Here is a 12,530-nt window from a genome sequence, read left to right as displayed (position 1 = left end):
GGTAAATACCGGCCTTACTAAAATCACTTCTAATATGGTTTGAACTCAGCTCCTTTCATACTTGTGAAATTATAGATGAAAATATGGATTTCGATAACTTACCGAAAATTACGCTACCGTAATTTCTTCTTTGCCACTTTATAAGAGCTTCATCGTACATTTTGTTTTAAAGGATTGAACACAGCCAAATCCATTGGCTGTAGGAGATGGCTAGTATGTGGCGGTAGTTTTAAAATAATTATGTCTTCCCTTAAAGCAGTTTCTATAAGGGTAATTGATGTGTATGAAGAGTGGCCATCATAGATCAGAACAACGGGTCTCTCTTTAGGAATATTCGGAAGGAACGTATGTTCAATATAATTAGAAAATGTTTCCGTTTCCATCCATCTGTTTATTGATGCTCCTGAATACTCGTCATCTTCTTTTGCTAGCCATGTATCCCAAAGATTTTTTCCTTTGAAAATAATAAGGGGTAGTAATTTTTCTCTTGTAGCATTGCCACCCATTAAGGCATAAAAGTTTTCTTTGCTAGGGCCAACTGTAAATCTATGAGCAGTTTTTTCTTTTTCACCTACTACTTTTACACGACTAGGATCTAGGCAGAAACTGGTTTCATCTAGATTATAAATCCTCTCAGGTGGTATATTCGAAATGATTTCTTTTACTAAGTCAAAGTACTCTGCAATTACAAATGGATCTATACTTTTTTTACGAGCCAATTCAACTAATTGTGGCTTCTTTTGAGAAAGTCCATATCAGCGATTGAAACTTAAAAAATAATCATCCCCCCGTATTGAATCTTTAAATGGAGTTTTTATGTTATTTTCTGACACATATTATCCAATAGCTAACAAAATTTTTTTTGAGAGGCCAAAACTCCATTTTCCATAGTTTAATATGGTCAGCAATTTTGTTCTCAATATCTAAAGGTAAAGCTGTTGGCCTACCCATAGTGGCACTTTTTTTTATCCCTTAATCCTTTGACTCTTTTAAATAATGTTGCTTTTGGAATGGAGAAATGTTTTGATGCTCTGTAGAGTATCATTTGCTTAGATTTTACAGCTTCTCTTAAGGTTTCTTGAGAATATGTTGGCGGTGGTTTCTTTTTGACATAATAACGAACCATTGTAACTGCAAAGAAAAAAAATTAGTTAGATTAAACTGTTTTAAATAAATGCTTGGGGAAAGTGGACACTAGTGTCCCCTTTCCCTAAGCGTTACGTTAATACGCTGGTAGCACACACACCAACCTTATTTCCTACTATTTTTTCTATATCTTTTAATGGTGTTGTTGGATGTTCTATTACTTCGTTCTTATAGACATTTAAAATTACTTCTTTAATTTCCAAACTTAAATAATTCTTTGTTCTTTTTCTGAAAGGACTCAAAGGAATAGCAAGATCATTTGCAGAATCCGTATCAGATATTATGAAACTGTAAATAACAGGAAAGGTTATTAGGGATTAAGTTCTCCACTGATACGTAATTACAATAAAAGGTTACTCATATACTTATCGACTATTCAAGAATAATGATAACATAAAAAAATACCGTTATCCAACTGACCATTATAATCCTAAAATCCTAAATTATAAACAAATGTACATTTCTGAAATTCTCAATATACTATTCTATAGAAATAATCTAAAGAATGTGTTTTGAACAATATCTAATTTGAATAATAATAAAATATTATTTATATCCTAAAATACTTTTCAAGATTCCAGGTAATCAATATAGTACAATAGCAAACCGCTATAACAGTTATAATTTATAAATTTTGTAGTAAACATTAAAAATGCAAAATATGTGATGATCTCTAAGAGATAACAGCAATTTAGACGAATCAGCGTCAACGGTCAACGAATACGAGTTAAAACATACACATACCTTGGTACAAACGTCAATGAAAATACCGACTATTCCCTAGAAATCAGATGTAGGATAGAGACAGCAAGATCTGCATTTCAAAAAACGGCTAAGATATTTAAATGTCATGATTTATAAAGATCCATAAAAATTAGGTTACTACGATGTTATATCTTTCCTATACTGTTGTATGGAGTTTAGTCGTAGACTCTCATAGACATGACCTGTAAAAAAACGGAGGCTTTCGAAATGTGACTCTATCATCGATACTATACCTACGGAAATACACTACCTACGGAAACAGGATCACCTATAGTAGTAGCAGAAATAAGAGCAGCCATAATATTACTAAGAGAAGGGAGAACTCCAAAACCAGAAGGAGTACAGTCTGAATTTCTTAAATTTCTTGATGATGAATCTTTAAGAATACTATGTAAAATCTTCAATATGTATGACATAGGCAATATTTCAAAAGATTGGCTAGTTTCAGAATTTATTACGTTACCAAAGAAACAGGGAGCAAAAAAGTGCGGAGAATATAGGCTAATAAGTCTAATGAGCCATACACTAAAACGTTTTCTTAAAATTATACATCGCAGAATATACAAGGTGAAGTAGGATCGTTTTAGCCTGTCGTATAAGTAATAAAAGTGTCTGTTCAGATTTGCCTCAGGTAGTCAGCGGTTCTCAAATTAAAAATGTACGGTTTTCTTAATTTGATAATACATTAGGGATTTTTTTAATAAAATAACTTTGCATTATGTTTTATAATAATTGAATATCATAATGTAAATTGATAAAAATTGAGTATGAAATATACAGGGTCATTCACGCAACATGTTGGTTAAAAGTTTTCAAAGTTCTGGTCATCACTGGTTTCTGCAAACTTGGAATAATGGGTTATGCAAAGCATTCTTCATTTTTTAAATATTTGCATGCTTCTAGCACTTCCGGTTGTACTTTTTTTTTGTTTCTTTTTCAGCGTGTACTAAACTCTATTTTTATTTAAGCATAAAAAAATTTGTCAATGTTAATAATAGGTGTTCAAAATTTTGTATTATATTTTTATTTTTATATATTTTATAAATATATCTATAAAAATATATATCTATATAAAACAAAGACTTATTCCTACTTCCCACACACACCTTCCCAAACCCACCGAGGTAGGTTGTCCTCCTGCGGTACAACCAGCCCCGGCTTTCCTCCGCTCCCTGGTCTTTGAAGCCAGGTCTCGACTATTTCGCGGTATCCCCCGTCAGGCAATAGAAGATTTCCGTGTATTTACATTTAAGTGGTAGGTTAGCCCATTTGGCTTTATCACTACCGGTCAAAGCAATTGTTCGGCGATCTAATGATGGTTGTGTGTGCCGATACTTGCTTTCCCTTTTCTGCACCAAGTGCAGTCGAGAGCGAGCAAGCATCGAATCCTTTCATCCGTCGTCTAATACCCAGTCATTCGTCCAGTCATGTTCTTAATCTACCTTACTGGCTAATCTAATTGTTTTTGTGCTTGCATTCAAGAGCGTCGTGAGGCGTGCCTCCGGCTCTCTCTTGCATGCGGTTTTTGTTTTATTTTTGGTGGTTGGTACCTTTTTGTGTTAATTTTTATATCTACGTCTTAATCTATGGACAGGTATCATCACTATCTGACTCGCTATCCGATTCATCTGAATCTTCATCATTACGAATAATTAAAGGTCTTACTTCATCAATAACTTGTTCTATTTCATATGACTCTAAAATTTTTTTTTTCAGTATGCTCAATACATTTCCGCCATATTTACTTGGTTTAATTACTATTTAACTGGGAATAAGCCACAATTAAAGGTTAAAATACGTTTATTAACGTTTCAATTTCCACTTCGGAAATCGTTCTCAAAATACAAACATTAGTAAATTAAACAAATTTTGTTTTTGTTACTTAGTGAAAAATTCTTCTATTAATTGAATTTTATCTGACTCATCTATATTGACAATTCAGACATACATTATACATTTTAAAGTAGACGACTTTAAAATGATATTGCCAATATTGTCGAGTTGCGTTCCTGGGACGACTTTACTTATAAGATAGTTCATTCGATTACATGAAATCAACTTTAACTTGAGAATATCCGTCAGAAAAGATCATAACATGTAATTCGTCTTTAAAAAGACAAATACATGCCATGATGACAGTAAAATTCTCCTGTTAATGATTCCATAGTAAATTATGAGGGAAAAACCAGGAAAAAAAAACCTCATAATACTATCCCGACATGGTAAGTATTTGATCTTGCATTTATTTTACCTTCAATAAATACCAAATTCCGATTTTATATGTTTGTTATTTAAAAAATATAAATGATGTATTCTCTATATGTTACTGACTTACCAATACTGGTATTTTCTTTTTAATAACTTCCTCTTTCAATATGGGTAACCAGATCCTACTACATTCTGCCGAGGAATTCGCGACACAATTGGTCTCATTTAGCATAATTAGAGCCGCTTCTTTGATTTTTCTCTTTTTACCATCCGTTTCTTTTAGGACTATATTTGAATCATTCCATTGAACCCTATGTTCATTATCCCATGCATGTTTACATATTTGAGATCTATCAAATTCTCTATTTTTAATATAGGATTGATGTTCACTTATTCTAACATTTAATGGCCTTGATGTTTCACCTAAATAAAACTGATCGCATTTACAAGGTATTTTATAAATGCAATTCTTTGTCCTTTCTTGTTCATTGTTAGGTTTGGTTTTGGACAAAATAGATCTCAATGTAATTATATAATTATATATAAGTACCATGAATTCTCCTTGTAGTGAACTATCAAAATTTTTATTAAATATTTTAAAACCAATTGCAAATAAAAATGACACATTTATAAAAAATACACAACATTTTTTAAATAAATTATCAAATATTGAATTTAATTCAAATAATACTTTAGTAAGTTTTGACATAAATAGTTTATTTACGAATGTGCCATTAGATAAGACTTTAAATATAGTCAAGACAAAATTAGAGAGTGATGATACATTGGCAACTAGAACAAGACTAAATATATCAGCTATAATGGAGTTAATAACAGTATGTACTGATAATACATATTTTCAACTAAATACTGAATTCTATAAACAAAGTTTTGGACTAGCAATGGGCTCTAGTTTATCTCCATTATTAGCCGATATATTTATGGAAGATTTTGAAACAAATATTATTTCTAAACAAAATTTAAAACCCTCAGTATGGTGGAGATATGTAGATGATGTATTCTCAATATGGCCTCATGGATCAGAGTTGTTGGACACATTCCTAAATGATATAAACGATAAAGAAGAGACAATAACATTTACCATGGAAAAGGAATATAATAACACATTACCTTTTCTGGATGTTTTAATCTCTAAGAACGATACTGGATACGAAACTCAGGTGTATAGAAAACCAACACACACCAACAGATATTTAAATTTCAAATCAAATCACAATATTAATATTAAAAAGGGAATCATTAAATCCTTATACGATAGAGCCAAAATTACTTGTTCTAACCAAAATTCGTTCTTGGAGGAGAAACATTTGTTAACATCTGTTTTATTAAAAAATGATTATCCTTTATCGTTTATAAATAAGGAATTTTCAACAATAGATCGAATAGAACAAAACAACTTAGAACGAGATCCTACAACATATACAAGGGATAATACGAGGAAAATAACAATACCATATATAAAAGGATTATCGGAAAAGCTTAAAAGGATAGGAAATAAATTCAACATTTCAACAACATTCAAAACAACAAACACATTGAGATCTATTTTGTCCAAAACCAAACCTAACAATGAACAAGAAAGGACAAAGAATTGCATTTATAAAATACCTTGTGAATGCGATCAGTTTTATTTAGGTGAAACATCAAGGCCATTAAATGTTAGAATAAGTGAACATCAATCCTATATTAAAAATAGAGAATTTGATAGATCTCAAATATGTAAACATGCATGGGATAATGAACATACGGTTCAATGGAATGATTCAAATATAGTCCTAAAAGAAACGGATGGTAAAAAGAGAAAAATCAAAGAAGCGGCTCTAATTATGCTAAATGAGACCAATTGTGTCGCGAATTCCTCGGCAGAATGTAGTAGGATCTGGTTACCCATATTGAAAGAGGAAGTTATTAAAAAGAAAATACCAGTATTGGTAAGTCAGTAACATATAGAGAATACATCATTTATATTTTTTAAATAACAAACATATAAAATCGGAATTTGGTATTTATTGAAGGTAAAATAAATGCAAGATCAAATACTTACAATGTCGGGATAGTATTATGAGGTTTTTTTTCCTGGTTTTTCCCTCATAATTTACTATGGAATCACTAACAGGAGAATTTTACTGTCATCATGGCATGTATTTGTCTTTTTAAAGACGAATTACATGTTATGATCTTTTCTGACGGATATTCTCAAGTTAAAGTTGATTTCATGTAATCGAATGAACTATCTTATAAGTAAAGTCGTCCCAGGAACGCAACTCAACAATATTGGCAATATCATTTTAAAGTCGTCTACTTTAAAATGTATAATGTATGCCTGAATTGTCAATATAGATGAGTCAGATAAAATTAAATTAATAGAAGAATTTTTCACTAAGTAACAAAAACAAAATTTGTTTAATTTACTAATGTTTGTATTTTGAGAACGATTTCCGAAGTGGAAATTGAAACGTTAATAAACGTATTTTAACCTTTAATTGTGGCTTATTCCCAGTTAAATAGTAATTAATTTAAAATGCCACAAAAAAATAGCTTCAGAACAATATTGACTTGGTTTAGTGCATCTTGCCAGAGTTGTAAAACGCTGGCTTCGTCGGTGATCTTACATGCATGTTTATCCCAGTAGTTTTTAGTGATGCCCCACACCAATTCAATTGGATTGTACTGGCAGTGATATGGTGGTAGTCTTAAGACCTCATGACCATATTTTAGTGCCATTTGGTCAACGACAAATTTTTTTCTCAATAATGTGTTCTTTGCACTTATTTATTAATTAGGCTTTTAAAACTAGATGTTCGTGTTCTATATTTTTCTCCGACAGCCACTTTCTTAAGTCTTCTTTTTTCCAGCTGCTTGTGGAAAACTTTTCCTCCTCTCTGGTGTGATACGAAGCATTGTCTAAGACTATTAATGACAGATTTTCCAGATTTTTTAATAATTTTTCCTCAAACCAATGTTCAAAAATATCGGCGTCCATATTGCCGTAGTAATCATCAGTTTTTTTTTTGTCGAAGAAAATATAACACTAGCATTGGGTATAAAACCTTCCGCATTTCCTGCATGCAATATAATATATCTTTTGCCATTACTCGCACTAGCACTCGAATAGCATTTGGTAGAATCATCTTGCCAGGATGATTTGGTATTATTTCCTTTCGCAAAAATCCATGTTTCGTCAAAAAACACAAATTGTCTGGCAAATTCGGAATTCTTGTTTTTTAAATAGTTTCTTATAAATTTCCACCTTTTTCCAACAACATTGGACAGCTCGCACAACACTTTACGATTATTGGTTTTTTTGTATCTAAAACTTATAGCTTTTAATATTTTTGATAAACTGGTGAAATCCATATCACAAAGTTCTCTGTCCTTTATTTTTTGAATAAGTGTCTTTCTTGTAACATGTTCTTTTGCTTTGTACATGTCATAAATGATATTTCTGATTGAGATTTTAATACCTTGTGGCAAGTCGAGGGTTTTCGGATGCAAACGAATCCTTTTATTTTCCTTACTTAATTCCTCCTCACTCATTTTGCGAACTATTTGCAAGGTCCGTTCTAAAATTTCACAAGCTGCACTTGTCCTTTTTTGAACAGTACTGATGTAATTGGTCCCATGTTGATTTTTTCTTAAGTAAAATAATTTTCCACTTTCAACACAATTCGACGCTCACTCGGAGATAAAAACTTATATTTAGGTGTTCTATCGTTTTCTTCTATGTTATCCATTGTCACTATTGAAAACCGGCGATCGTTGAATATTAATAGCGAGATTTTTGGGAGCTCTCTGAATATATACACGAGGGGGCGGGGCCTCGGTGGCAGGGCGCGTCGGTCATTGGCCGATGAGTCCGGTCAATGGAGAGCCTCGACTCCGCAGACTGTTTACTATTTTTGCAAATATAACAACTAAAATTATCCAGTTATGCGACCGCAAGAAATGGATGCACTCCTCGAGACAATTTTATTTGAAATAAAATTATAAAAATGTTTTCAATAAATTATCATCACAAAGCATTCAATTTGCATTTTTTCACGATTTATAAAAAAATTGTTTTGGTAGCGCTGATTTATTCTCAAGTACTACAGCCGACCAGTAGGAGGTTCGGTACCACAAAGCAGGTAGAAAAGGGAAAGCATAACAGAGTGGCTGTAATTAGAGTCATAAATAATTTTTCGGGCGTTAATCCGAAATACGACAGGGTAAAACGACTTCACTATATGCGAAGAGAGAATACAAGACACACAGTTTGGATTCATGAAAGGCCTAGGTACGAGAGATGCACTGTTTAGTCTACAGGCATTATTCCAAAGATGCAGATATGACTTGCGATATCTACCCCTGCTTTGTAGACTACCAAAAAGCATTTGACACAGTTCAACATCAAAAAATGATGGATGTTCTAACAAAAGCCCAAATAGATGATAAAGACCGGCGTATAATACAAAATTTTATACTGGAACCAATCAGTCACAATAAGAACAACTTGTAGATGAACTGATGGAAGCGATCTAGATTCTGCGAGGCGTTAGACAAGGATGTATACTTTCACCTAGATTATTCAACCTATATTCAGAGAAAATATTTAGTGAAGCCTTGAAAAATTGCGAACATGGAATCCTTTTAAATGGAGAACGCCTAAACAACATCCGCTATGTAGATGACACCGTGATTTTTGTAAAAAGTTTCAAGAGTTTACAGGAACTAATAAACAAAGTAAATGAAGTAAGTGAAAGATTTGGACTACAAGTAAACATATCAAAAACTAAATTTATGGTCATCAGCAAAAATAAAATTAGAGGCGTCCAACTGCTTATCAAGAATACACCAGTGGACCGAGTAAAACAGTTTACTTATCTTGGAACAATAGTTAACGAACAATGGTATTACTCTAAGGGGCGCATTCAACAACATGGCCTAACTCTTTAAAAGCCACAACCTTAATCTGGAGATAAAAGTAAGGCCCCTACGATGTTATATCTTCTCGATATTATACAAGTTGAATCCTCGACACTCAGTGAAGCGATGTAGAAAAAACTTGAAGCCTTCGACATGTGGCTATACAGAAGAATCCTGGCAGAATATAGAAGAATACAGGAAGATATCATGGACGGGCAAGATAACCAACGAGACTATACTACGAAGAATGTAGAAAGAAAGAGAAGTGATGGATACGATTAAAAGGAGAAAGTTAAAATATCTCGGACACATAATGAGAAACGGCACTTAATACAGATTACTGAAAATAATACTACATACTTTACTTTACTAATACTAAATACAGATTACTGAAAATAATGTGGCAGCCGTAGCTCAGTGGCTGTGTTACTGGCTTAACCAGCTGGAGGGCCCGGGTTCGTATCCTAGCATCAAAATTTTCAGTTTCTAATTTAACTGAGCTGCCACCGTGCTTCGGAGGGCACGTAAAGCCATCGGTCCCGGCTACGAAAGTAGTCGTTAAGTCATGTTAGGGGCGCTTGCGCGACCTGAAAACCCTAACACTAGACCTGAGCCAGAAGGTTACACGAACTTACTTACTTACTGAAAATAATCCTTCAAAGCAAAGTATTCTAGACAACTAATCTATTTAAAGCATCAGTTAATAAAATAATTATAGCCAGAATGATCGCCAATATTCCAAACGAATAGGCACCAAAAGAAGAAGATTGCATTAAGCACCCGACCTCATTCATAGAATCTCTGGCATACCCTCCAGAGGTCAGTTAACACAACACCTTCGCCATATCCGCAGTTATTTTGCTTTACAAAATCATTTTGCCAACCCAATCCAACATTGGTTTTCATTTCTTGAAGAGACTAATTAAAAACCTAAAATTCTCACTCATTTTCACTATTTTATCTCTCAAATATTTAATTTATGCAATAACTTAAACCAAGTGTGTGTTAGGTTTAATTTTTTTTAAATGGTTTGAGTTAGCAACACTCCAGATACTTTTTTTAAATTTAAAAACACAAATCACCTGATTTGAGTTTGCTCAAAAGCAAATTCCATAAAGCCTCTAGAATATATATGCATAACAAAAATTTAATACAATTTAATAACTACCTTACTTGTAAAAATTCAACTTTTTTGTGATAATCCTCATATCTGTCTTGATTATATTGCAATGAATATGTCAAATCCAGTATCAATAATCTTATATTTCACTAACATAATAGATTAGTTGCTCTCTATGTCCTGAGGGCGTCTTCGCTTGGTCGCTTAATATAAAAATGGATCTCTTAAGTACCTAAATTATTATCAAATGCAAGAGGGGTCTACATATAAAATATCATGATGGTAGGCTAATAAATATACAAATAAAAATAAACGTTTTTATAGTGTTTCATAGTCTGTATATTTAGTATAAGCTAGTTCAATTTTCTTTTTTCTATAGTATTTAATACATCAAGAAAGCGATATTGATTTTCCGATTACGTTGGTAATGTACTCGTAACAATACAGGTTAAATTTCTAACAAAAACTATCAAAATAGACCACATCACAGCCATAAATGCTCTTGTTATCTTTACAAGCTATAACACACAAGTTATATGTGTGTTTCAGCCTGGCTAAAAAGCCCTTACGTACATAAAGTAGATACTCAATTAAATAACACTATGAGACTGATTGCTAATGTTAATAAACCAACTAACACAGATTGACTACCTGCTTTAAGTCACATACCGCCTCCTCAACGTATACGAATAAATGACCTAGTAAATGAGTAAAAGAAGCTAACGAATAATATAAACCTGCCGTTTCATCAAGACATCGAGGATGCCAATAATAGCAGACTCATTTCAAGACGATCACCAACAAAAACCGTAAAGATAGCTGTGGAAAATATGTTTGACAAATTAGTGAAATGCCATGGATCACACAAAAGTCTCCGAGTTTCTACCACATTAAACATGGTCTATAGTGGCCAAAAAATTATTGTAGAACACCTTATCTTAAGCTTATTACGTCATTAAGTCATTTGTATTTGAGTGGTGCCTTAAGTTTCGAGAGGTATCTACCATAAACAAATAGACCAAAACGAAGGACTATTTATTTATGGTTGTATTTGATACATGCTTTTGTTAGTAATCCCATTAAATAGAATCGACTTCATAATCACATGCAGATAATAAATTTTACAATAATTTGATGGCGATTGTACACAAAATAGAGTCCGAACGGAGTAAGCAGCCACCTCCACCTTGCGATTGCTGAGAAGTGGCATAATTGCTGTATATTCTGTACAAGACAACACCCTAATACGGGTTATTATATTTTTAGCATTTAATTTACCATGTGCCGTTGATCTGAAGATGCATAGAAAATTATAGTATGCGAAACCGGTCGTTGGTGGTTGAATAAATTGATTACCAGTAAATCTTATTCTTATTTCTTTTTACACCTATTTAAAATGGACTCATAAAGCCAACATATTAAAGATTTAATATATATATATATATATATATATATATATATATATATATATATATATATATATATATATATATATATATATATATATATACAATCATTATACAGATCACGACATTGTTTTATTGACCATACAACACAATGGCAATCGATGTGACATGTTACACGTTTCCACCGCTATATTCATTTCACCGTAGGTGCGAATTGTCGTAATTGTCACATTGACATTAAAAATTTCAAACGAAGTTCTGAAAGAATAAACAAATAATTAATAAAATGCCTATTACGTTGTATACCGTCTAAGAAAAAGTGCAACTTGGTAACTTGGTACTTTCAGGGTCATTCGATACGCGAAGTAATTGATTTATTTATTGTTGCCTTCAAAAATAGACCCTTACCAAGTGTTACCACAGTTAAAAATACCATTAAACATTTTCAAACTTCGGGATGTGTAAACAGTTGTAAAAAGTGTCATGAAGGTAATGAACCACGTGTTAGACCTGTCGATGAGGAGCGTCAAAACAGGGATATTGATATTTGTGCTTTGGTGGAAGCTAGTGAACCCTGCAATAGTGTACAAATTGCTAGGGAAGTTAACGTGAATGCTCGAACTGTCCAGCGAGTTCTCAAAAGGAATGGCTATCACTGTTTTAAGATACAACCAACACAAGAACTGTTTCCGGAAGATAACTTTAGGCAGATGAAGTTTTGTGAGTTTATGTTAGATAAACAGAATGAAAATATACTTTTTAAAAAATATTTTATTTTCTGACCAATCTTCATTTTTATTACATAAAAAACACAATCTATCCGTTGCAAGGTATTATTCTCGGAAAAATAAGCACCTCAGTGTTGCAGTGCAAACGCAGCATCCGCAAAAGTTAAATGTTTGGACTGCGATGTTAGACGACCATATTGTCGGTCCATTTTTTACCGATGGAAACCTAAA

The 12,530-nt window shown here is 32.6% G+C and overlaps 1 protein-coding gene across 1 annotated transcript; it reads right to left on the bottom strand.

Annotated features, from left to right (window-relative positions):
- Window positions 1-149: 149 nt before the first annotated feature.
- Window positions 150-2,210, bottom strand: LOC140451264 (uncharacterized). Its single transcript, XM_072545005.1, has 4 exons — window positions 2,149-2,210; window positions 1,222-1,434; window positions 1,124-1,131; window positions 150-679 (listed from the first exon to the last, which is right to left on the bottom strand). Exons 1-4 carry the CDS (start codon window positions 2,208-2,210, stop codon window positions 150-152), a joined length of 813 nt encoding a protein of 270 aa, XP_072401106.1.
- Between the last annotated feature and the right edge of the window lie 10,320 nt (window positions 2,211-12,530).

The sequence above is a fragment of the Diabrotica undecimpunctata genome, chromosome 9 (assembly GCF_040954645.1).
Source record: "Diabrotica undecimpunctata isolate CICGRU chromosome 9, icDiaUnde3, whole genome shotgun sequence".
Taxonomy (NCBI): domain Eukaryota; kingdom Metazoa; phylum Arthropoda; class Insecta; order Coleoptera; family Chrysomelidae; genus Diabrotica; species Diabrotica undecimpunctata.
This window is presented reverse-complemented; position numbering and strand designations above follow the sequence as displayed.